Here is a 27,935-nt window from a genome sequence, read left to right on the forward strand (position 1 = left end):
TCCAAATATTTATGGATCAAGCTGTATATAATTCAGTATAATGTACAATACAAATATACACTTGAGTCTTGGTATATTCAGAATTTCACTTTAATTACACAAAGAAATTACCTGATAGATAGATAGATAGATAGATAGATAGATAGATAGATAGATAGATAGATAGATAGATAGATAGATAGATAGATAGATAGATAGATAGATAGATAGATAGATAGATAGATAGATAGATAGATAGATAGATAGATAGATAGATAAAAGTGCATCTAGTCAGTAAACAAACCTTGATATATTTGAGTAAAAACAGTCATTTTATAAGAAAAGTGATGCTGCATATTAAGAGCATCTAAGCACAACAACTAAAAACAGTGTTCAGTGACAATAACATCACATCATCCAGCACAAGCAGGAGTATACAGCATATTAACACGGTGTCAATCAACAAGAAAATGCACTTGTCACCTAAGGTGCTTTAACACTGGCAGTTTAGTTAGAAATGCTGTGGCGTACATGGAAAAAGTAATTATGTGAATACAGTCATGAGGATCCAGGAGCACACTGAGATAGCAGACCCTGTGGAAGGTGGTCTGAGTTTGGTTGCACTATGGCCTGATCCAAATGGCTGCACACCTGTCAGGGAAATAAATTACCCTGTGCATGCGTTTTAGCCAATTATGATATCATTTGTTCATTAAGACACGTGTAGGGAACGTTTAATCTTGAATACAAGCATGGGTGAGCTTGCAGAGTGTTTGCATTAAAGGGATAGTTCACCCAAAAATGGATGAACTTTAAGTTTTTTTCTATTGAACACAAATGTTATTTTGAAGAATGCTGGTTGCTGACAGCTATTGACTTCCATAGTAGAATTCAATGGGTGTTAGCAACCAGAAATCTTCAAAATATCCATTGTGTTCAAATAGGTTTTGAACAAGTGAAGGGTGAGTAAATGATTGCAGCATTTTTATTTTTGGGTGAACTATCCCTTTCACTGTGCGTTCACACCAAATATTGACACTCTTGCTGCCGGAGCTGTGAAAGCAGACAGCGTTGTCACCAGGGCGGTCAGAGCGAACTTTGACTGCATCAAAATTCGCTACATTGATCTCGTATTTAAAGGGGTTGTTGCAGCATATCAGCAAATCACTTACATTTCCACTTAAAAATGTGCTTTATAGTGTGACAATGTCGCTCGCCTTTTATCAAATTCATTTAACTATGGAACATCAAGTTGTTGCGTGTGGTGTGGCTTTGTTCCACATATCCAATATGTCCATATGTCTGAAATATTCTGAAGCAGCAATATTGTTTTGTACTGTTGTTAGTTAGCAAAAAAATTAGCATAAAAAATGTCTGCAGATTCCGTCTGGCCCCTTCTCATTACCATAAAATTTACTTGATTACAACTCTCCTCGATGGACACACTGGCAAAGATGCTCCACTTTCGTTGTCAGCTCCCATTGAAAATAAATGACTTCAAGCTATTTTGACCCTCTCGCCGCCTTCGTTGTGAACACACAGTAAGAGTTGTAAATTAGAAGCTTGCAAACCAAAAAAAAGGTTGTGAGCCTCTGTACATGTAATGCACATATATGGGGGCTTTTACCAGAAGACATTTATAGGAACTTGGTCATAGGGACTAGCCACCAGTTCCGGTTCCCTGAGAACTATTTTTCCCCTGACCATTTTCCTGGTTGTATTTACCATCACTATAAACTCTGAAAAGTGACAAGTCAGCTGACAGTGACATCCCAGCAAGCATTTTTTTGTTTTAAAAAGATGTCTAACGGATGTCTAATAGATGTCTAAACATAACTAAAACAAGGCTAAATTTGGGCTGTCAGTGAAAATCGAATAGACGTCTAAGAATAGGCCAAAACTAGACTAGTCATCAAATGAACAGGAATGAATGACTACACATATAAAGTCTGTCTAATCTGTCTTGTTTTAGCCAAGCTGTCTACATTTAGATGTCTTTTAAACACAAAATCGTTTGCTGGGATCTTGCACTGCAAAACAAATAACAGTTTTGCCGTTGTTTCATATGGGGTGCATTTGGCCAGTCAACATAAACTTATGTCACTGGTAGTTATACTCTGTAGGAGTGAATTTAGTTCCCCCCAAAGAAGTGTTCCTAGAACTAAAATTGTTCTAATTGTTGCTGTGTTGTTGTAAAGGCAATTGTTGCAGATTTTCTGCACATGATAGCACCAAATGAATTGAATAACAATAAAAAACACAAAATAATCACCCAAAAGATTCCTATCATGCAGCAAGCATGTTTCAAGTTGATAAACAAATGAATGCAAATGCACCAAGTTAAAGTGAAACCACACCGATATTGTAGCAGGCACCAGGAACTACTGCACTTGAACAGCAATAAACATGCTCAGTGTGAAAACCCTCTATTTGTGTTCCCTTTGACAGCTTGAAGCAAGATATCTCACATGAATCTTGATGTTTTTATTGGCGTCAAGCTCAAGACAGACTGTGGTTGGATAACTAGTTCTAGCACCTTTTTTTGGTTTCAGATGGCACTAACTCTTCCTCTCTAGAAAGTTGGATGGCACCCATCCTTTGCGTGTTTTAGTTGTGTCAAGCACACGGCAATACCACCATCCATTAGGGTTTCTCTCTAAGACCTCCAGCCTTGTACCAGCAGGGAAGCTCATGGTCTCCGCATCGCCTCGATAATCGGCAATAGAAACGTACTCCTCACGCAAGTTGTTGTGGATCAAATGAGGTTTGGGCTTCACCATTGAGACCGGAACCTTCCGCCTCATGCTCTCAGTATTACCTGCATGAGAAGAAGAGCTTTGATCATTGTAGCTGACGAGTGAAGAATGACTAGGCAGTGTGTCGTTCCTCCGTCCCGCGGGGGCTGCATGTGCATTAGTGTTGTCTTTAAGGACGTTCTGAGGCCTGACGGCAAGCTGCTTCACTCCGACCCTTGAGTTAGATCGAAGTCCACCCTTCAAGCTTTGGTTTACACGCTGCTCATTTTTCTCCAGACTTACAGATTTACCCATTTTCCCACTATCTACCTGCACCGAAATCTCCAATTCCGGAGAAGCAGACCAAGATAACTCTGAATTGATCTTCTCTGTGGTCTTGGCTTCTAGGCTGCTTGTTTCAGAGCTGCTTTTGATTGGCTGTAGGTAGTAAGTGGGAGCCCAGCCCTCCTCATTCCCCCAGCGGACAAACCACCAGCCGCTCTCCTTCTTCTCCACGACCTCCACCTGCACTCCTGCTGGAAAGCTGAGCTCACACGGCTCTTCTTGCTGGTACGCTGCTGTAGTACGGTACAGGAATGAAGACGAATCTGACAAGCAGCTCTGGAAGTCATCCGACAAACCAGTATCAGACTCTTCTGATGTTCGGGAGGTCCTGAATTGCATGTGACTTGGCTGTTCCTGGTTTTGAGGTTTTCTGAGAGAACTACAGTCTTGGTTTGTGGGTTTTGGACGTACGGATGGTTTGGATTTTGACTCATCAGCCTGCTGTTTGAGTTTAGGTTGGTTTGATTGTGCGTAGAGAGTTGTATTGGTTTCGAAACTGGGTTCGATCGTTGGGGCGTCATATTCTGGTGGATCCCACATAGATGCCCGGTGAGCCGAAGAGGGAGAGTGGTTATCCTTACAATGAGGTACAGCTCTGAAGCCACCATTAGCATATACACCCTCATCATCCTCTTCATCGCCCAGTGTAAAGGAAACTGTACGCTGACACAAAGGTGGAGTCGCTTTAGTCGGTGCGTCGCTTGGGAAAAAATCCAGATCAGGGTCAAACTCAAAGCCTATTGTTGGCACGTCATATTCTGGCTCTTCATACACTCGAGGATATGTTGTGGTCATGATTTCGGACTCAACACATGGAAGCGAGTTCTGCTTTTTGATTGGAGGAGCAGGAGGTGGGACCTTGGGCCGGGTCAGTGTGCTGGTTTGACGGTTCAAGGTGGGCTTCTTGCGTTTGTCTATATATGAACACGGAGCCCAACCCTCCTTCTCACCAATCTGGACGTACCACCAGCCCCCAGAGTTCTTCTCAATGACCTGTGAACATATACAGTGTTTAGGTCAAGCTTGCAAGTGTTGTTTGCATCTAAAAATTTAGTTATCACACTTATTTATCACAATATTTCTGTATAACAATTGTACTACATTCCAGGTTGTTATAAATACTGGTTAATCTGTGGTGATATATACAATACCTGTCAAAAGTCTGGGGTCAGTTGGATTTTTTGATGTTTTAAAATAAGCTTTTCCTGCTCACCAAGGCTGCGTTTATTTTATCAAAAATACAGAACAAATTGTAATTGGGAAATGTTATTGCACTATAAAAATAACTGTTCAAAATTAGTTTATCATTTAATTGAGTAATTTATTCAAGTGATTTTAATGATGAATTTTCAGCTTCATTACTCTAGTCTTAAGAGTCACATAATCCTTCAGAAATCACTCGAATATGAATTATTATTATTATTATTATTATTATTATTATTATCATTGATAATAATAATAAAAGAAATAATGACTAGAGTAATAATTTCATTTGGAACTACATACAATAAGTAACAAATAAAAATTAAATAAATTAGTGTTAAACAATTTAACATTTTTTATTTTTAATAAATGCTGCCTTGGTCAACAGAATAATTTTCTTTAAACCATTAAATAAAATTAATAGTTAAAAAATGATGCCAAATTTTTGACCTGTAGTCTAAATAGGTTTTCATTCGTATTAATGTTGATGGAATCCTTCTTTATTCATGCATGTGAAATCCAACACTGATCTTAATGTTATAAACATGTATTTGAAGTTCAAAAAAGAGCAAATATTTTTAATTATAATAAAATTTATAATATAAATTTATAATAAAATTTTTATTTTTTAAAAATGCCAATTATCTCTACCAACATTTCTACAATACCATGAGTAAATGTGATGTAGTCCAAATGCTCACCAAGTCTGCATTTAATTAATTAAGAATATAGAAATGCCATAAAATAGTAATTTTTTACTTCTAATATAATTATTTTCTTATAATTGTCAGTCAAAAATTGTTGCACTATTCAATATATTTGTGGAAAATTTATGTTTTTTACAGAATTATTTGATACAAAGTAAAGAAGAATTAATAGAATAGAATTAAACCTTTACTAAAACCTCGCAGAACAAAAGGATTTAGTATTCAGTAAGTAGGTCAATTTTTAGACAACTAAACCCAGACTTTTGTACCGCAGAGTATTAAACTATCATTTAAATAATGTTAAATGAATGAGGTGCTGTACGTCTGCTCTCTGTCCTCCGCTGAAGCTGATGCCGTCGGTCAGGCAGGAGCGAAACTCCGCGATGGTGTAATACTCCGCTTCAACAGTAGGGGGATCCGGCGGCTGCGGCAGCTGAAAACCCTGAAGCACAACAGCAGATAAATATGCAGCTCAGCACTATTACAAACCACAGACTGACCTATTTGTGTGTTTGTGATGGAGAGAGAGAAATTCAGAGAAAGGAGAAAATGAGAAGGACGCACTGACCAGGCTGTTTTCACGACGGGGAGGCGGTTTAAGATTGTTTGATGGTGGTTCTGGATTGAAGGGGAAACAAATTGAAAAATAATGTTTAATTGCTTTACATAAGGAAGAAGAGTCAAACAAGAAACAAAATAAGAGAAAAAATAGAAAGGACATGTACAAGAGATGAAACTAAAAGAAGGAGAAAGGGGAAAACTAAAACTAAAATTCAATAAAAAGAAAAAAAATCAGAAAAGTAAGAAATTAAAAATGGAAAACAAAAAAGTAGTGAGAAATAAAAACTGAGAATTAAACTAAAGAAACTCAGAAAAGAAAAGAAAAACATTTAAAAATAAAAAAGGTGTATATTAATGAAGATGAAACTAAATAGAAGAAAAAATAAATAATGTCAATAAAAAAGAAAGAGCAAAAACTGACTTTAAAGAAAAAGAAATGAAAATGTAAATAAAAAGAGAAAGAACAAAAATGACAAATGAGGAGAAAGGAATTAAAAAGAAACACAACTGAAAAAATACATTTTAAAAAGAAATAGAAAAGTAAAAGTGGAAAAAATAACAAAAACAGGAAAAACTAAAGAAATTAAAATACAAATATTAAATGAAAATAGAAAAAGAAAAAAAAATAAGGAACAATGGGGAAAACAAAAACGAATCCACCCGCACCACATCAAAATAAGGAAAAAAGAAATATAAGATAAAATGAAAAAAGGAGGGAAAAAACAGAAACAAAAACTACTTCACCCCCATCCCACCAAAAAAGGGAAAAAATAAATGAAAAAGTAAAAAGAAAGAAGAAATGTAAATAAACACTGTGGGAAAACAAAAACTACTTCAGCCCTACCACAACAAAACAAGGAAAAAAGAAATTAAAAGTAAATAGAAAGAACATTTAAAAAGTTAAATAAAAATTTAAAAAGGAAGAAAAAATAGTTAGCAAAAATGGGGAAACAAAAACTACTTCACCCCCACCATAGCAAAAAAGATAAAAAAATAAATGAAAAGTAAAATGAAAGAAAAAATGTAAATGACAAAAAGTAAAAAATAAATAAATAATAATAATAAAAATGGAACAAACAAAAACTAATCCACCCCCACCCCAAGACAAAAAAGGGAATAATAAATCAAAAAATTACAAGAGAAATTTAAATAAACAAATCCAAAACTGCATATATGGAATGAAAGTAGTGTTGACTCTCACTGTTCTCGACGCTGTGGAATCTCTGCGGGGCGACTCGTGCAATAGCAGGGGACGCAGGGACAGTTTTGGCCTTAAATGAGGACACAGTTGAAGAAACACAGAGCTCAGTTGCTACAGCAGAAACACAAGCGTCTGACACAGACACAGACCCGCTGCTGTCTGAGACACTGGTTTCAATGTGTGTCTTGATCTGATCCTCAGAGTCTCTCTCTGTGTTGACTTCAGTCTGATCTTCATCACCGCTGTACTGAGTGTACGAGTCCGTCTGTGAGTTTCTGTATGTGTTTGCTGAGTGGCTGTCAGTTTGTGTGTGTGAATGGCGTTCATTAGCTGGTTTCTTATTCAGGAGGTTGCTGATCTCCATCAGGTTCCCGATGATTTCCACCTGGCCCTGAACAGATGCTTTATTTGACTCTGCTGGCTGGTTACTGGCTGTGACGCCATCTTGGATTTTCTTTAGGTAGGCAGCAGGAGCCCATCCTTCCTTACCGCCATAACTACAACACAGATGATACACATCATTCTTCAGGTAAGCAAGCAGATTTGTTTTTCTATTGTTCAAAAGTTTTGGGGTCAGTAAGATTGATTAATTCATTCGTTTGCTTTGAATTACTGATTGTTTGAAAAATGTAACATTTTTATTATACAATGATGCATTGAATTGGTCAAAATGACTGTAATTTTTCAATTCAATCCAGCTTTTTTTGTATAGCGCTTTTACAATGTAGATTGTATCAAAGCAGCCTCACATAAATGGTCATAGTAACTGTAAAGACATCTGTGATGTTTTAAAGTTTTTTGTTTTAAATGTTTTATTCATAGACCAGAATGATCTGACACTGAAGAGTAATGTGTATGGAAAATTCACGCTTGCCTTTAATATTATTTCATAACATTGCTAATTGTATTGTCTTTTTAAATAAAATAAAAGAATTCTATTAACTCTATGCACTGATGAACTCAGAATTTCATTCCATATATTCAAATTTTCATTATATTCAAGTTTCAATCCGTATATACAAATTTGTATTTCATATATTCAGACATTCATTCTATAAATTCAAGTTTAGCTTAATTCCATAAGTTCAAAACTTTCTTGAATGTCATTCCTTAATAATAATAGCATAATAACTATTTGTGTGTGTGTGTGTGTGCGTGTGTGTGTGTGTGTGTGTGTGTGTGTGTGTGTGTGTGTGTGTGTGTGTGTGTGTGTATGTGTGTGTGGGAGAGGGAGAGAGAGAGAGAGTGAGAGTGAGAGAGGTGGCTCAGTGGTTAGCACTGGTGCCTCACAGCAAGAAGGTCGCTGGTTCGAGTTCCAGCTGGGTCAGTAAGCATTTCTGTATGGAGTTTGCTTGTTTTCCCTGTGTTGGTGTGGGTTTCCTCAGGTACTCCAGTTTCCCATACAGGCCAAAAACATGCGCTATGGGTGAATTGCATGAACTAATTAAAGAAAGCCTGGCAAGGCTGCCCTTTGTCACCAATTCTGTTCATAATTTTTATGGACAGAATTTCAAAGTACAGCCTTGGGCTGGAGGGGGACCACTGAATCTCATCTGTTATTTACAGACGATGTTGTTCTGATGGCGTGATCGAACATGGACCTTCAGCATGCACTTCGGCGGTTTGCTCCCGAGTGTGAAATGGCTGGGATGAGAATCAGCACCTCCAAGTATTAGGCCATGGCGCTCCTCCAGAAAAAAATGGTTTGCCATCTCCAGGTTGGAGGAAAGTCCTTATGCCAGATGGAGGAGTTCAAGAATCTTGGGGTTTGTTCATGAGTAAGGGAAGGATGGAACGTGAGATTGACAGGCGGATTGGTGCAGCGGCAGCAGTAATGTATCGGTGCAATGTGGTGAAGAAGGAGCTGTGCCAAAAGGCAAAGCTCTAGATTTACCAGTCAATCTACATTCCTACTCTTACCTATGGTCATGAGCTATGAGTCATGACCAAAAGGACAAGATCTCAGATACAAGCGACCGAAATGAGTTTCTTTTGCAGGGTGGCAGGGTGCACCCTTATAGATGGAGCTCTGTTACCCGGGAGGAGCTCGGAGTAGAGCTGCTGCTCCTCCATATTTTGAGAAGTCAGCTGAGGTGGCTCAGGCATCTGTTTTGGATGTGGTGTTCCAGGCCTGACCCACCGTGAGGAGGCCTCGGGAAAGACCCAGAACACGGTGGAGGTACCATGCCTCTCGGCTGGCCTGGGAAGGCCTCGGATCCCCCCGTAGGAGCTGGAGGAAGTGTCTGGGGAAAGGAAAGTCTGGAGTTCTTTCCTAAGACTGCTGCCCCCACGATAAGCTGACGAAAATGAGATGAGATGAAATTGGTCATAGTGTATGTGTGTGTATAGTGTTTCACTGTACTGGGTTGCAGCTGGAAGGGCATCCGCTGTGTAAAACATATTCTGGATAAGTTGGTGATTAATTCTGCTGTGGCGACCCCTGATGAATAAAGGGACTAAGCTGAAGGAGAAATGAATGAATGAATGAATGAGTGTAGTGTAAATAGTAATTTTCAAAACTGTTATGGGCCCTTTTCACAATTTGGTGTTGTTTTAATGGTCATCAGCATCTTAAATCCTTTAAACTTTTAAATATTTAGATTTTTTTCAATTGAAGATTTTAGATTTTGAACTATATACAAGGCCGAGATCCACCTAACGGAAAGTTAGTGTAATAATAGTGTAATAGTGTAATAAAAGGTGCAAAATCAGGATTGAAACATATCTGATATTTAGATTTTTTATTAAATATATGTACATTTAACGCATATGCTAAATTATATCATCTTTGCATCAAGTTACTAAATCACTAGTTCCCGGTTATGCGAGGTGTTTTTAATTCAGTGTATAGGTGGGAAAGTAAATTTGATATTGTTCTTACTTCTATCTGCCGTTATTAGTCTCACACTTTTTCAGACTTTTTTAAAGTTATGATAACATCATCAGGCAGTCTTTCTTTAGTCTTTTTAGCAGATTTGAATGCAAAAATCTATCCGTGATACTCTCCCATTCTCTGCTCTCTAGGTTTACCCAACTATGATGATTTCCTCTGCTGAGAAACCCAAAAATATGAGTCTATCATTGGGTTTTTTAACGTATTTTATTTAACTAACTATTTATTCACAGTTAAAACCAAATTGATTCCAAAATACAAAAAAAAAAAATCAGAATTCATCTTGCATTTGCCTAGTACAATATTTTCTATCCTCTAAGGATGAAAGAGGTTTAAAAAGAGCTAAAACAAATGACCATAACATTAAGTGAAAATGAGTGCCTTTCCAGCCATTTACTTCGCTGACTGTTTATTTAACAAAGCTTTAAATCGCTTTTATTCCTGCAAAACCCATTAAATACTGAGTAAATTCCAGCAAAGCGTGTTAAAGGAGCTCATCGTGAAGAATAAACATGTGGAGGAAGAGTTTACCGTATGAACCACCAGCCCTCCAGATTCCTCTGAATGACCTCAACAATGACGCCGCTCTCGAAGCCAAGCTCATCCTGACTCGAGCTGCTGAACGGCTGCACTGTAATATACCACTCTGCTGCAAAGAAATAAGGCACGTCAATAACAGTAGACACACAAATGGAATATGAAGACTTAGAAAAATAAAGTTAGCACAACTCTAAATATGTCTAGAAATATCTAAATAGATTTAAATGCTGTCACATTTATCATTTTAATTGAGTTTATGCAAATATCAAAGACGTTTCATCTGTTACATGCACTTTTTCTTGACATTAACACTTTGAGTCATTGCATTATAATAATGCACTAATTCAGCATTAAAGGAGACCTATTATGCCCTTTTTTACAAGATGTAAAATAAGTTTCTGATGTCCCTTGAGCAGAGATGCCCAAACTAAGGCCAAAGTTGTCCGTGGTAACCTTTGATTTGTCCCGCCATCCTATCTGAGAATAATGGGGATAGTTCAGAGACTGTAAATTCAAATTTAATGTTCCCTTTGTTTGTTTGTTTTATTGTGAAAAAGCTAACTGAAATGTAATGCTTCAATGAACTGGTGTACATTAATCAGATTTTGTTTAAATGTACTGTCACCCGACAATGCACTTTGGTAGGCAAATCAAGGCAAAGGCAGATTCTGCTTGACCTGTGTATTCAGCATTAAACTCCAATGTGTTATATTGTTATAAGTTATCATTTTAAAAGTTAGCCTGCATTAGATAATATTATTTTAAGTAATATTTCTATTTGTTTTGAAATATTTAATGTAAGATAGTTTTGTACAGTTATGTTTTTCCTATGGATCTAAATGATATTTGGTCTTTGGCTCTTCATACAAAAAAGTTTGGGCACTCCTGCCCTTGTGTGTGTACTTGACGTTTCAGCTCAAAATACCCCACATATAATGTTTAATAACTCTTGGAAACCGGCTTCTTTTAGGCTTTGATCCTAATTGTGCCTTTTTGACGACTGTCCCTTTCAAATTCAAATGAGATTGTGCTCTTAGTCCACTTTTCAAAAGAGGGCGGAGCTACAAATGCCCCTGTTGCAGCATAGTGGCAGATTTAAATACAAAGCATGCTAATGAGGGAGAGATCATCACTAATAATAGGTGGGGCTTTTCCCCTCCAATGACATGAAGAATGACAAACAAAGTGTTTCTGTAGACTATTTATGAAGTGTAATTATAAAGAAATAATAATTATTACTTTTTTACCCTAAGAAGGTGGTTATATTTACAGATTGTCACCACACAACTGTTCAAACCCCTTACAAAGGTGATTTTTGCATAATACAGTAGGTCTTCTTTAATTCAAATCAATCTGGCAAATTTGTAAATAACATTAATACAGGAGTGGAAATAAATTTGGTGAAAAAAGTTAGTTAGAGAACTAAAGTGTTCCACTTTAGTCCTTCCACACTAAAGTGTTCCACTTTTTTAGGTTAAGTGTTGAGTTTTTAAAAGAGGCTACATTGTGATATCATTTCAAGATTACTATTAACCAGCTGCTCTGAGGTCAGTGGATGAAGTTGATTTACACTGTGAGGTTCATCATAACAATTATGAACATGCTTCACTGATGTCAGACAACCAGGAACTTTTGCTTTCATTTTGAACTTTTTTGAAAACATCAGTGTGCTATATTTTAGTCTTAAAAATGTATTGATATTTTGTTCTTTAAGGCTGCATTCACATGTTCTTACATGGTCATTTTTTTGTGCTGTTTACATGTATTATTCACTAACATTAATGTATTTTATTTTAAAGATCAGAACTTATCTATTTTGGGCTCTAATTAGGACATGATGAGCATATGAAGCTTTATGCTGTGTTGCAAGCAATAAAACTGCTATTCCTGTGGCCAAAACAAGCCGTTTGTGGCTAAGAGCACTAATCAGATGTTGTTTTGCTTCACAAGCAGAAGGACAGTTTTAGAGTATCACGGCAGTCATTTTTAACACTTTATTCTACAAAACAACAGCTCATTCCAAATTTCACGTCATTACACCATTTCAACTGTATGTCATTACACATGCAGTACCTTCTAGTTCAAATTGAAATTACTGTCAATTCTGTTACTAGCAGATTATTTGGTTGCATGTAAACTACAGTATGAAAATTAATGTTGCGTTAGGCTATGTATTGTGTTGTGTATTAAACTAAATAATTTCTGCAGAAGTCACACGTGTTCATACATACAAAAATTGTGGTTGGTTAGATGCACAATCAACTTGCTCTCAAATTGATCACAGATCAGCTTTGTCTGTTCTAAAATGGCTTATGTTTATGTTAGGGATACGCCGATGTATCGGCCTCCGATATTTTTCGTCCAATACTGGATAAATTTAAAGCTATCTGCCTCAGCAATAAAGTGATAAAAAGGCTGATACTGATGGTAAATAATTACACAGAGGCAGTGTGTTGTCTTGTTGTAAAATATTGTCTTTTGAATAATGCAGCATTTTCTCAGAGCAAAAAAGAAACTGTAGATGTGCAAAATGTCAGATGTGCATCAGGAAAGCAGCTGGTGTGCAGTTGGCATGCTCAAGAGCTGGCACAAAACACTAAGTTTGGGCTAAAACATCTCGGAAAATAACAGAAACTGCCTGCAGTTTAGTGAGTGAATATTTTTCTGGAGCAACACAATTCATAATGTACATATATTATAGAAACACTCTTTAATTGTTAAGTTTATTAAATAAATATGTTTTAGTATATCTCAAATAAAAAGTTTCTGTGGTTAAGAAAATATTGAATAGCAAAATCACTGTCATATTGTAAGTTCTCTTAAAATGGTAAACAGTTGACTGTTGAATGGATCTAATCTATATTCAGTAAAATTAATTTATGTAGGGGATTTTTTTTTTTTTTTTGCTTGTTTAAATCGGTATTGGCCAAAAAAAACTGTCCTATTGGTGCATCCCTACACTAATAACGATTTTTGCAAAGAACACAGTATTTAAATGTAACAAGAACTGTATTTTACTGTAAGACATTTATGTGGTATGTTACTGAATTTTCAAGTTGCATTATAAAAATTATTGTATATTTTACAGTAGAGATATACATAGACCTCTAAATGCATATACAGCAAAATAAATGGTGCTGTAAATGTAAGTTCAGTATTTTTGCTGTAATTAATTTACAGTAAGTTACTGGCAAAATGTAGATTCTATAGATTCTACTGAAAATTGTTAACAGTGTGTTTTTTTAGAAACAGCCACTAATGAGGCACCTGAATGTCTATTTGATAGAAACTAGAATACTGTCTATATGAACAAGAACTCAATTCCATATTTTACCAGTGAATATAAATCCTTAAAAGAATGTGTTTACCTCAATGATTAAAATATTTCAAGCAGCTTCGAGATGACCGATTCACCAATGATCAAATTCTGCCAACCTAATTTCACCAAGGAGGACATGTTCCTGGGTTAACATCTATGTTGATTCTGGAATAATATTTTAATCAGCCAATCAGAATTAAGGCATACGCTTACCGTTTATATATTAAATTTAGGCTTACGGTTAGGTTTATCCGCTACATGAATGTTATCCAACTATTATTCCCCTTTGATTTTAAGAAACATTTACAGTTATGGTTGGGTTTTGGTGTAGGGAATTGGTATGAATTACATTTTCCAACAAAAATTATGTTCCAGGATCAACACAGATGTTAATTTAGCATCGCATCGTAAATTCTACCACAAATTCTGTCACGTTTCTGTTTTATTTTGATTTCTTTTATATTTTGGGAAAACTTTTAATACTTTTACATCCTTTTTTAATAAGCTTAAATATCTTTATTCACTGGAGACAAGCACAATCTTTTTGTGGCACAAAGAAAATCCTTTTTTGATGAACTACCACTGTAGTGTGCCGTAATATAAGTGAAAAAACTCACTGGTTCTCTTTATGCAATGCTTGTCCATTTAGTTTGTTTGCTATTTTGGTGTAGCGCTGGAAAACCAAACCAAACATGCAAACGCTGCAGAAGCTCTCAACCACAAGTCAAACTCTCTCTGTAATATGGGTCAGTGTGTGCAGGACTCAGTTGTACAGTAAATGTCTTCTGGACCCAGACATGGAAAATCTGACATCTTTGCAAGAATTTCCACTCCCAGGCAGTTAAATACTCCAAGTGTGTGTGTGTGTGTGTGTGTTTGTGTGAGTGTAGAGTGAGGGGGTCCCTTGGCTATGATGTGATGACTGTATGGTTTTCATCCGAGCAAGACTCTCTGTGCTGACATGGCATGAACTTGCATCCGTAGCAGAATTCGCCAACAGTTTTCATCCATAAATCTCATAAAGCAAATAAATGGATGCTAAGAGTTAAGCCTTGCGCAAGACAAAGCAAAACAGGACATTTGGCCACTGCTCGGGCTTTTGCACAAGCCAGCAGCTCTGATATCTGTTGTGAAAGATGTGCTTTGTTTGCTCAACGGTTCTTGATTCAGTGCAGCCGCAGCATGAGAGATTAAATAGGTAGCTTAGCTTAGTGTATCTTAGACTTACTCTCTCCGTTCGGTGCTCGATGGCTATCTCGACGTCCTGTGAGAGAGACTAGATATGTTGCAGGAACCCAGCCTTGTTCTTCAGCTGTTCTTACAAACCACCACCCTAAAGAGAGAAGGAGAGCCAGTGAGCACATACCACTCATCTAACTCATTCCAGCTGTTCAGTTCAACTGGGTCACATCCTCGCTGTCTTAATGGGTTAACTAGTCCTACCTCAAGATAAACACATATTTTACTGGCAATGTTGTTTTTAGGGAAAAGAGATTTGGTTCAATTGTGATTTACGAATGTGAAGCAACTATTTTCCTTTAGGTGAATAGAAAGGTAGAAATAGATAAAAATAAATTTCTTGGCATGCAGTACATCAACTACATATACTCTAGACCATTTTGAGTGATGTAAACAAAAACAATGGTCCCAACCTATTTAGATTTATAATATCTATAGCTTCCAAGAATCCAAAAAGAGCCACATATTCATAAATAATGTTATGATAGCTGTTTTAACATTAAGTTATGATTGAATTGCCTCTTTTTACAGTTAAGAAATAGTTTGATAACAAGCAGGAAATGTTCAATGACCGGATCTCAATGAAATGGTCCATGGGATATGTTACATTAAAGGGAAAGTTCACCAAACGCTTCCAAGCCTGTTTGAGATTCTTTCTTCTGTTGAACACTTAAAGAAAAACAAATGTGAAAGTCAATGGTTGCAGGTTTTCGGCTTTCTTCAAAATATCTTCTTTGTGTACAGCAGAAGAAAGAAAAATTAAACGTGCTTATGAAGTCTGCATGTATTTGATGAAAAAAAAGATTTTTTTTTTTCAAAATGTAATGTTTTCCTGTAATAGCAAAGATACATTTTCAGTAATCATTACTAGTCTTCAGTGTTGATTGATCTAAAGATTTATTTTATGATCTATTTCATGATCTATTCTAAAAATTATTATTATTATTATTATTATTTTATTTTAGCAGCAGTAGTAGTAGAAGTAGTATTGCGAGAAGTAGCAGTAATAGTAGTAGGAGTAGTAGTAGTAGTAGTAGTAGTAGTAGTGGTTGAGGTAGCAGTAGTGGTAGTAGTAGAAGAAGTAGTATTGCAAGAAGTAGAAGTTGTAGTAGTGGTAGATGTAATAATAGTTGCTGCTGTTGTTGTTGTAGTAGTAGTAGTAGTAGTAGTAGTAGTAGTAGTAGTAGAAGTAGTAGTTGTAGTAGTAGTACTAGTAGTAGAAGTAGTAGTAGTAGTAGTAGTAGTAGTAGAAGTAATAGTAGTAGTAGTAGTAGTAGAAGCAGTAGAAGTAGTAATTGTAGAAGTAATTGTAGTAGTAGTAGTAGTAGTAGTAATAGTAGTAGTAGTAGTAGAAGTATGAGGATTAGTAGTAGTAGTTGTTGTTGTTGTTGTAGTAATAGAAGTAGTAGTGGAAGAAGTAGTAGTAGTAGTTGTAGTAGTAGTGGGGGTAGTAGTAGTAGTAGTAGTTGTTGTTATATTGGTGTTAGTAGTAGTAGTAGTAGTGGTAGAAGTAGTAGTAGTTGTTGTAGTAGTAGTGGGAGTAGTAGTAGTAGTAGTAGTTGTTGTTGTTATATTGGTGTTAGTAGTAGTAGTGGTAGAAGTAGTAGTTGTAGTAGTAGTATTAGTAGTAGTTGTTGTTGTTGTAAATGTAGTAATAGTAGTTGTTGTTGTAGTAGTAGTTGTAGTAAGAGTTGTTGTAGTAGTAATAGTATTAGTAATAGTAGTAGTAGTTGTAGTAGTAGTAGTAGTAGTAGTAGAAGCAGTAGTAGTAGAAGTAGTAGTTGTGGTAAAAGTAATAGTAGTAGGAGTAGTAGTAGTAGTAGTAGAAGTAGTAGTAGTTGTTGTTGTTGTAGCAGCAATAGAAGTAGTAGTGGAAGCATTATTAGTTGTTGTAGTAGTGGGAGTAGTAGTAGTAGTAGTAGTAGTTGTAGTAGTTGTTGTTGTAGAAGTAGTAGTAGTAGTAGTAGTAGTAGTAGTAGTAGTAGTAGTAGTAGAAGTAGTAGTTGTAGTAGTAGCAGTGGTAGTAGAAGTAGTGGTAGTGGTAGAAGTAGTAGTTGTAGTGGTAGTAGTAGTAGTAGTTGTTGTTGTTGTTGTTGTTGTAAAAGTAGTAGTTGTTGTAGTAAGAGTTGTAGTAGTAGTAGTTATAGTAGTAGTTGTTATTGTTTTTGTAGTAGTTGTTGTTGTTGTTTTAGTAGTAGTAGTAGTAGTAGTAGTAGTAATATTTGTAGTAGTAGTAGTAGTTGTTGTTGTTGTTGTTGTTGTTGTAGTAGTAGTAGTAGTAGTAGTAGTAGAAGTAGTATTAGTTGTAGTAGTAGTAGTAATAGTAGTAATTATCAGTGACCAAAAATTTGGCATTCTTATCAGAGTGGTGTTTTTCAGTTTTTTTATTTTGATGAAAAGAAAGTTCAGAACCATGTTTACTTGAAAAAGAAGAAAAGCTATTATATATGTTACACATACAGGATTTAAAAACTAGTAAAACCACAAAAATGTTTATGATAATCACTAACACGCTGTCCCTGGTTGCACACCTGCCACTGGTTAGTGCTCACAGTGTGAGATGCTCATTAGAGCAAACAAACACAAACACCAGGTTGCCAGATCCACAGTTTTCATACTGTGTAAATTTCCTTTACCTAGCATACATCATCTCTTCACCAAAGCATAATATAAAAACACAAATGTGAGATGCATGAATATATTAATCGGCAGCTTGACAGTAAATAAGAAAAATAGTAAACAGAAAGCATAGAAGAGATGGAGTTTGGAAGGTTGTCTTGGTGTATAAAGTCCATAATTACTTTAACATAAAGAGTTCAGCACATACTGACTCAAAACCGTGTACTAACACACATATGAACACGAACACACACTGAGGAAAGATTCTGGAGGATCCATTAAGATGGTCTGAAGACCTTCACTTAAATATGACTTTCTGGCTCTGGTGGGTTTTTTCCAGAGACACACGCTCACTCTCTTTTTTGTGCATCAATATGACTTAATTCCTTTCCTTAAAACTGGCCTTTTAATTATCTGTATTTCATTGTTTAAGTTTAGTTGCAACTTTTAAAACTTTCAAACAGTAAAAAAAAAAAGTCATTCTAAATTCCCTCCAGACATTTATTTCGAACACACAGTGTAGGCTGGAAATTTTCCATTTCTCCAAATTAAATCCAAATGCTGCTTCAAATTCTGGAAAGACATGCAAAGCCGACAATGTTTACTCAGAAAGAACATACAATAACTCATGTTGGTACAAAGTTTCTGAGATCCAGATAGCTGCAGAGTTGCAAATATTGCTAATTTTAACCAAAAAAAAAATTTGTTTTGATGTGAATGTAATCCATCATAAATGAGCACCACTTTTTCCAAGTCTAAATACACCATTTTGGGGTAGCCATACAGTATGTCATAATTTATAAAATGATCCCCCCCCCCAAAAAAAAACCAACAACAACTGTAACATCAGGAAAAAACCCTCTTTACTTCCATGAAAGACGATTCACAGAAGATCCATTATCGTCCAGATTATCAGGACACCAAAAGTTGCATCACAAGTACATATATTTTTAACAATTCTTATTGTTTCGATGTAAATTGCACTAATGTGAATTTCAAAACATACACACAGTTTCAGGCTTTAACAGACCTCAAGTTGGTTAGTTGGTCTCCCAGTGTGGCCAAGTTGGTTTGACTGGTCTGTTGGAATGGGTTTTAGAGGGATTTAGGGGATGCATTTAACTGATCTAGGCGCTGCTCACACTGTAAAATCACCACCACACACTACAATATCATGCGGCGATAATATCCAACAACCTTTAAAAAATATCACATCTTTGACTGCTCGAGACTCAGATCACATCACAGACCTGCTCATACTTACTGTTAGCATCGCTGACCACAACAACCTCTGATGTGGCTGTAATCCAGGGATTTTGTCAGACTTTGGAAATCCAACCAAATGTCATGTAGTCTGAGCATACCTTAAGATAACAGCTAAACCAAGCTAGAAGCTAAATGCAAGCTTGGCCAGTGAGACTGTCTAGACAAGCTTAAAGCTTAGATCAACTTAAGAATTTTCTGCAGAGACAATTACAGAAGACATTTCTTATTCGTTTAACAAGCTTGAAGTTCACAAATTAATACACTGTAAAAAAAATCCTGGTTACAAATTAAATTTTTAAGCTGAATAATTTTTAAGCTGAATCACAACCTTATGAGTCCAATGAACTTATATTATGTTAAACTGACTTAAAACAGCTTAAATTAGAAGGTAATTAACTTACTTTACTAAGTTACAATGAACTAAAATCATAAGTTGTCATGACTAATTGATCATGTATATATTTTTTACAACGTAGACATTAAGGATTTCTTAATGACTCTTAGTACACTATAAAAAAAATTCAATTTACAATTTGTTGACTCAGTTTAAAATTCGAGTTAGGTGGACATATTTTTGAGCTCAGTGTTGAGTTTACTCATGAAAACTATTAAACTGCATGTTTAGAACTGTTTGTTCAATGAGGAGACATAAAATTTATTTCTTCATTTAAGTTTTTACTTCTTGCACTGTCAAACATAAAAAGTTCAGGTAACTTAAAATTTTAAAGCAACCGGCATAGAAAGATTGAGTTTTTAAGATTCTGTGGTTGAATTTGTGCCATATTATTTTTTTGAATTGAGTTCAATCGACTTATTCTGTTAAGTCTATTTGACTTCAACCAGCCTTTTCAGTCAACTTAAAAAATAATTTGGCAGTTCAACCACTGAGGTTAAATAAACTCTCATTTTTTTCACACCTAGTTGCTTTAATTATTTAAGTTAACTCAACTGTTTAATTTTTACAGTATATGTAAGTGATATTTTTAAAATATATACACACATTTTTGGAAGATTCAACATTGTTTATAAGTTAGTCAACAATGGTCAGATGCTGTTTGGTCATCTCAAATCATGCTGTGGTCAGAAAAGGTTTTTTATTATCATTGATGGTTCCATTTAGAACTCAAATCAATCTTTTCATTCTACAAACTGTTCTTTGAAGTAGAAATGTTGATTTAGATTATGTAAATGATCTTTATACAAAAAAAAATGCAGTTCTTTTCAGAACAGTTCCCTAAAATGGATTTAACGGTTACTACAAAGCATACAAAATAATAATAATAATAATAATGTTCATGCAGATTGAATGCTGCAGTCTTGAATGCAGAAAAACTAAAACTTCAAATACTAACACATAAAATGAATACTAATATTAAATTAAAGTAAAATTACACTTAGTTGCATTGTATTTAAAAAAAAAAGCTAAATATATCAAACTGATGTCAAATCTCTTGGCCCATTTAGGCTCACAGAATATTGTATGTATGTGTGTATGTGTGCCACTCACCGCTCTCACTCTTTTCTATCACCTCCACTCTCTCTCCTGCTTTCAGGCTTATCTCTGTGTTCTCCTGCCGCTGATAGTCCGCCGTCACCGCATACACACACATACAGTCCTCTGCACCCAGGGCTTCTCCACGCTCTTTCCCTGAGGATGATGGAAAAAAGCAGGCCGTGAGCCAGCTTCCTCCACGCCCGTGTCCACCTGAACTGCGCCGCGCCATTCACCAACACCGGCCAATCAGCACGTGCTACAGAGATCAACAGGGTCATCCAAGAATCAGCAAGCTCAGATCTATGGAGTTCACATCTGCTCCTCAACAAGCAGAAATGCTCAGGTACAACAAATCCCACTACTGATCCAGTTTCATCCCGCCTTAAAGTTCCAAAGTACAAGCTTTTGAGTAACCACAGTTCAACCTGAAGCACATCCTACCGGCTCTGGGCCCCGGGGTCCATCTGACCACCAGACTCATACGGGCTCCTGTAAGTCTTTCAGATCCCTCCTGCTGCAAGACACGGGTCTGAATGGATCAACAAATGGAGCAAAGGGGGAAAAGAAGGACAGAGAGAAGAGGAAAAGGGGTAGCTGACGAAAGGAGTGAAAGATGAGATGAGGAAAATAAACCCAGAGCTAAAGGCTCAAGGGGGCGGAGCTATGGAGCAAGGGGAAACAGATGCCAATCAAATGATGCTCCACCCCTTTAAAACGGTTTAAACAGAAACATATGGCCTATGAAAACAGAGCATACTCACACACTCAGCACATACTCGCATTCTCTCTGACTTCTCTCTCAGAAATACTGCTCTCTGACACAAAAACAGCACACATTTTTAAAAATCCATGGAGAAACTTTATCATTCATAGAATCTTTCCATTGTATAAATGGTTCTGATTAATTAATAAGTGTTTTTACACTGAAGCAATGATTACTTTAAGAACTGTCCCGAAAGTTTTTTCGGGAACATGAAATTGTTCTTTTGTTGCATCTCTGCATATTAGAACTATTAAGAGTGCAGTTACTTTTGAAACTATGCTTCTTTATTTCCTAAGGGAAAAGAGATATATTATTGGTTGAAATTATCATTGGTCTGTCTTTCTATAATTTACAATTTTAATAACATTTAATAAATTTTTTTTTTATTAATTTTAATAAAAAAAAAAAATAATAATTTTATTTAAATTTCCATTGCGTGGCCACCCATTTTACCCACTTGTGTGTGTGTGTGTGTGTGTGTGTGTGTGTGTGTGTGTGTGTGTGTGTGTGTGTGTGTGTGTGTGTGTGTGTGTGTGTGTCTCCAGAATGTGTCTGTAAAGTTTCAGCTCAAAACACCAATCGGATTATTTATTAGACCTTTCAGAATGTTGCAATTCTCTGCTTCAAACACAATGTAGCTGTTTTTGTTGCCTGTGCCTTTAATGCTAGTTCTCCCCACCCACCATTCCCACGTGTCTGTCAGAGTGTATCTCAAACTTTGCCTAGGCTGCACCAGAAAAACAGCACAGTGACAGACATGAAGGATGCAGATCTCACATAATGTTTGTGAGAAATAATACAGTAAGAACTTTCCCAATGGTTATTTGATGTATTTGTTGTGGAGGTGATTCAAGCCTTTCTGCAATGATGAGTCCCACACAATGTTGTTACAAAGTTCGGTCCCACTTTATATTAAATGGCCTTAACTAATATGTTCTTACACTGTAATCAATAATTAGTTACATTGCATTTATTGTGCAAATACATGTTTATACCTTGTACTCATGCTTGATTAAATACCTGCATGTAATTACATCTGTACTTAATTTCTGTTATTACATTTATTATTACACTGTTGACCATCCCTTACACCTTAACCCACTCTTAAACCTACCAATACCAGCATCCTGTCCCCACATCCCACCTCAAGAGCACCAGAAGTGGTCTGAAACATATTATGAACATAGTATGTTCATTGGATTTATATTTACATGTAAGTACATAGTAGTTAAGGGCACTTAATATAAAGTTGGACCCAAAGTTCGTGCACACACACAGACACTCAGAACACATTTAGCTTTACACTGTTTTTGCATGACAAATGTGACAGGATGCACAATAATATCCGCTGGTGTATAAATATCTATTATGCTAATGTACAAAATAAACCTAATTTAACGACCACAAACCAGGACTAAAGCGTTTTCTTTTATAATTGTGCTCACAGGTGGCTGTGGTGATAAAGACGTTAAAATTACTGTACTTAATTGCAAAAATGCACTTTTTAAAACGTTTTAAACTTGTAAAACTCATTCTTGATCACAATTGATGATTATTGATGATCACAGCTAGCTGAATAGATCTTTTAATTCCAGTTGCTTTGTGCACGTACCGTCTTGTTGATATGATTATACTACCAAGATATATCAATATGTGCCTGTCAATCGCAAGGAAACTGCACTCCTACGTCACATTGCAGTGGGTCTCGAAATGGGAGGGATTTGGATCTTATTTTAACATCAGGAAATTTAAAATAAGGGACGTGTTGTCTTTATATCGCTGCAATATACAGTGGACACACTATACCTGCACACAGTCCAATCCAAATAGCTTACAAAAGATGATTTTCATCATAGGTGCCCTTTAATGAAACACAATAATTTTGTAGTTACTACACATACCAGAATGGGCAAACTACCAGAAGCTAATCGACCAATACATGAGCCCATTGATTCACAAGATATACAATGCAAAATCACAATGACAGAAGAAAAAATATTTTAAATAAAAAATATATATTTCAAATAAATGTTTTATTCTCCAAAGAAGAGTACCAAATTTATTTCTGTATCAACAAAAACATTCGTAGAAAATATGAAGAATAAGCTTTATATAAGCAAAATATAAGTAAGATTTGCCATAACAATAATGAATTCCATTTTCAAATTTATTGAAGCTATTTTAAACTGTAATCACTCTTCACATGATCACTGTTTTACATTACTTTTGTCTGTTAAATCACATTCTTGTCATCAAAGTTGCAGACATGCAGAGATTGATCAACTATTAGTCTTCACATAGCGTGCAGTAAGAGGTGTTTTATTCTCTTTTTCACAGTCCCTCTTTCTCACAGTTTTTCTCTTAATTTGCTCTTTTCTCTTTCTCCTCTCCAGTGGCTCCCCCTCCTCACTCCTCATTCCCCCTCACACTCAAACCACTTCCTCTCTGCCACGTCAACGGCCTCCCCCTGAACTGCTCTTTCTGCTAAATCACAGAATCCCTTTCTCTCCATTACTTTCTCCCACTCTCTTTCTGACCCCAATATCATATTTTTACATGAACTGTGTGTCTTTGTTTTTCACTCCTGCAGTATGTTTTTTATTTTAAAATTCAGCTGACCTCATGAAAAAACAGGCACAATGTACTTTCTTACATTATAAATCAGACTGCACGTTTAATACTTCACTCTGAATTACATCTAAGTACATGAATATGCTGCAACCCTCCAGCGTTTGCCATGAAAAATCAAAGTGATTAAGCTGTGACTACTGCACAGGACGAAGGAATAAGTTAATCCTTTAGGTACTCTCAATAGTTGTTTGTGTGTTTCTAACCTAGAGTACTTAGTGATAAATGGATAGATCACCCAAAAATGTTAAATCTATCCCCTTTTACTGAACCATCTGTTGAACACAAAGGAAAATAAACTGAAGAATGTCAGAAAAAACAGCACATTGAGCAGAATATAATGCCAAATACAGTAACAATATTATTTTGTTCCAACTGAATGCCCCCCCATCTCCCCAAATTGTTTAGAATATCTTGTTTTGTGTTGATGCATATTAAGGAATGATGTATATAAAAGTTTAGAAGCACTTAAGTGTTAGTAAATGTTGAGAAAATCTTTTTTGGGTGAACTATCTCTTTAATGTCTTTCGAATATACTCATTGCGCCAGATGCTGAAAAAAAAAAAAAAAAACAGATGTAACGCAATGGCTAATGATGTCCGTCTGGATCACAGACTATTACAAATGTAAATGGAATGCAGAAGCATTTCCTAAGTTTGTCCTTTGCATTTTTACATACAGATACAAATAATTTTGTCAACGCATACCCTGATAAAAATGCTGTATTATGCAAGCCAGACCAGTAGTTGGCAATGTAACTATTTAAAGAAACACCTTACTATTGCACATATGAACCTGTAATCAGCCAATGTAGTTTACACAGAGACAATATTCGTTTTATTTTGAAAATCTCATACTGTTTTCAAAGATGAATGTTTTCTGGCTCCCAAAACGCCAATTGCCATGTAAATGAATGGTCAAAAGCCTACAGTAAAAATCTTAGCAGACTATGAAATTAATTAATCTGCATATAATATAAATATTTTGACTATATTTTAATTGATTGACAGCCCTAAACTACCATATACTGTGTGTTTTAAAATTGCAGATAACGTACAAAGATACATCAGGGGTTTATTCCAGAAAGCATGATTAACTTAACATCTGAATTCTAGATTGATTAAGCCTAAACCTGCTTACTCAAGGTATGTCAGTTCTAAAAACCTTTCTTTTTAGCTTAGTCCCTTTATAAATCTAACTATCCCAAGAACAGCTATAAGTGGACATGGTTCAAGATTTCTTGGAGGACTTTAGAAAAACGTTCAAATATATTTTCCCAAAATTCCTGTAATTTAGGACACAACCATATCAAGTGGTTTAGGATCCTTCTGCTGTTTCACACCTGTTACAGAGATACCTGAGGAAAATTCTTATGCAGTTATTCATTCATTCATTTTCTTTTCGGTCTGAGTCTCCTAATCTGAGATCGCCACCGTGGAATGAACCGCCAACTTATCCAGCATATGTTTTATGCAGAGGATGCCCTTCCAGTCACAACCCAGCACTGGCAAACACCCATACACTCTTGCATTCACACACATACACTATGGCCAATAATATATTCAGGCCCGACAACAAGTTTTGGTAATGAAGTTTAAGTGGCCCATGCTCACTTTAAATATTAGGTCTGTGACAATTACAATATATACCCTACTCACAAATTTAGACGCTAGCGTTACGTTACACTAAATGTAAACAAGGTCAAATATTTCTGGGATTAGCACAATGTCAAAAAAACGCAAAGCGAATATCGACAATTTCAACCAAGGTGAAATACTCATGTGAATAAATGTTCTCTGTAATGAAGCTGACCAAAACATCCCACAGATCCCGCCTCACAGATCACCATATTGAAAGTAGCCATGGCACGGGACATTACACCTAGAATAGATGAGATTGTTTCTATGAAATGATGCAGGATGTCTGGTAAAAATCCCAAATTTTCCTAGGTTTGGCATGTGAGCCCAGTGCAGGTTTCCTTTGGAGCAAAATAATCTAAATAATACAATTTCTTACCATTTTTTAATATAGGTTACTGTTTATCTATAATAGCCTACTAATAAATGTTTTGCTTTAAATTTTTTTTCCTCTGAAATCCACAAGTTCAGTTGTAGGCATCGACAGTTGACATGGATCATTTCATGATTAGGTTGCCTTTTTAAAGCTAAAAGAATAAGTTCAATAATACAATATCGGAAACCATCTGTTGCTTGTTACAATGTGGTATATCTGTTGTTGGCGTTTTTTTTTATCATCAGTTTTTTCTAAAAAAGAAATTGTTTTTAAAGTAGACTACTGTTCTATGCTAGCCTACCGACCTGGCCGCCCTCCTCTTCCTCCTTCCCTAAACCCAAGCGACGGTTTGCAAAAGCCGTCCAGAAAAAAAAAAAAGCAAAAGCCCTCGTCTTTGATTTCGACTGCGTTTTCGGATCCCGCCACGTTCTCGCCCCTATTTTTCAGATTCTGTTTTTCATCTTACCTGATTTCCGGAACCGCTCTTCCTTGGATCTGATCCCGGTCGTCCCCGCGGCTGGCTCCTCCTCCTCCGGGCCTCCGCTCTGGCGACGTAACGCTGCGAGCTAAGCGGACAAACTGGTAGCAGTGGGAAAGCCCACTCGGAGACGAGCCGTCGGCCGGCTAGCGCGAAGAGGAGGAGCGTAGCGGCGCCACACTGCCCCGCAGCGTTCGCTCGAGAAAAACTAAACGCGGCCGTACGTACCTCCGGCCATGTAAATCGCGGTCTCCAGAAATGTCTGTGGGGCTACATTCCCAGAATGAGCTTGGGTCGAATTTAGCTCACCCAATTAACATACAGCTCATGGGAAACAGGAGCAGCAACCTTCTTGCTGTGAGGCATTCATGCTACCCAGTGCGCCACCATACTGCCAATGTGAAATATGTAATTAGGTCAGCAATACGTTAAAAACAGAGAGAGAAAAAAGGACTGCAGATCCACCATATGAACATTATTCCTCATAGTGACATCATTAGCTCTATTGAATGCATGTGTCTGAGACTACATGACTGGGATTGCATGTCTTAGCTTGCATATGCAAGTCTGCAGTCAGAGACTATTGGATAAACAGCAGTACATATAAACATGGTTTAAAATAGTATTTTACGAGAATTTATTTTAAAGCCGCACTATGTAATTTTCGCCACTAGAGGGTTCGTATTCACAACAAACAAAGCTATAGTTTGATGATGACGTGACTGTGGAATCATGTAAGTTGTGGTCTTCATCACATCCTACAGGGTTATTGCAGAAATCGTGATCATGCTGAGCCAAAGTATTCAAGAATTATTATTTTGGTATGAAGCTGAGTAAGGCCGTACTCACACTAGGTACAGTTGCCTCGAACCGGGCCAAAGCATGCTTGTCCCCCCTCCCGTCTCCCCCGACGGCCCGCACTCACACCACAAATGGGCCTCGGCACGCTTACGTCATCGCTGCTGCGCTGTTTAGTGAGAAGCGCTCTCTCTCTCAGCAGCACAGTGGAGATTTCTCTAGTTATATCGTGTCAGTCGTTTGTTATGCAGTGACATGCAGTCAAATATTTCGCCAAACAGAGCGATATATAAATATTTCGCTCATAAACAATCATAAAGCCCTCGTGCTGCAAGAATGAGGAAGTATACTGAAGCCGTGCAGCTGTCGTGCTGTGAGGAGTTCTCGTCTTTATTAAACTACGGCAGTTTGCGTTCACTGAACAGTAAGAATGATTAATAAATCCATATGAAACAGCCCCTTAAAAGTCACGTCTCGCTTTCAGTTTCGGGCTTTGGCGCGTTTTGCACTCACACAGAAGCGTACCGTGCCAAAGCCCAAGTGAACTGCGCTCAGGCACACCTCTTCCAACCGGGCCAGGGCCGGCCAAGTAAACCATGCTTGAGCCTGATTCAGTGCACTCACACTTCTCAAACGATCTGGGAAACGGGCCTGGGCACGGTACGGATGGCATAGTGTGAGTAGGCCCTAAGTCTGAAGGCTTGCTAAGCTAAACAATTGCTGATGAGAAATATATACTGTATGACACCTTTTATTTAAAAAAACTCACGTGTTGTGCCTTTAATAAATAACCATATTTAGTAACACACCCACATACTAGATACATACATACATGCCAGAATCAAATGCTGTGGTGTTTTACATACTTTAAAAAGTTTCCTCTGTTACTGAAATCTGAGATTATCTGTCTAACACATCCTTAAACTTACCCAGGTATGTCACATAACCTGCTTTTAATACCCCTTAGTACCAAAAACAGACAATTTGTGGAGCACACACACACATACAGAGCTCATTTTTGTTCTTCTTTTTTCCGATAACCCTGAGCAGGACTTTGTGCTGGCCTACATTTCACATCCACGCACACATTTGTGTTTCCATTTGACTATGGTGGAGGAATGCAGTTACATAACTAAAACAGTAAAACTGAGCT

General features: G+C 36.6%; 1 protein-coding gene across 2 annotated transcripts in view; it reads right to left on the reverse strand.

Moving 5' to 3' along the window:
• Positions 1-72: 72 nt before the first annotated feature.
• The window catches only part of sh3pxd2ab (SH3 and PX domains 2Ab), a 31,939-nt gene continuing 4,076 nt past the window's right edge, over positions 73-27,935 (reverse strand). The window contains exons 4-10 of one of the 2 annotated variants that reach the window (XM_087290348.1): positions 20,115-20,255; positions 14,712-14,816; positions 10,156-10,273; positions 6,732-7,228; positions 5,538-5,587; positions 5,292-5,411; positions 73-4,052 (exon numbers count right to left, since the gene is read on the reverse strand). In XM_087290348.1, the coding sequence (XP_087146474.1) occupies positions 2,538-4,052; positions 5,292-5,411; positions 5,538-5,587; positions 6,732-7,228; positions 10,156-10,273; positions 14,712-14,816; positions 20,115-20,255 (2,546 nt within the window). In that variant the 3' untranslated portion in view covers positions 73-2,537. Of the gene's footprint in view, positions 4,053-5,291; positions 5,412-5,537; positions 5,588-6,731; positions 7,229-10,155; positions 10,274-14,711; positions 14,817-20,114; positions 20,718-27,935 lie in introns of those variants that run through there. The other variant, XM_087290347.1, reaches the window with a different exon arrangement.

This window comes from Danio rerio, chromosome 17 (assembly GCF_052040795.2).
Source record: "Danio rerio strain M-AB ecotype USA chromosome 17, GRCz13ab, whole genome shotgun sequence".
NCBI classification, from domain to species: Eukaryota; Metazoa; Chordata; class Actinopteri; order Cypriniformes; family Danionidae; genus Danio; species Danio rerio.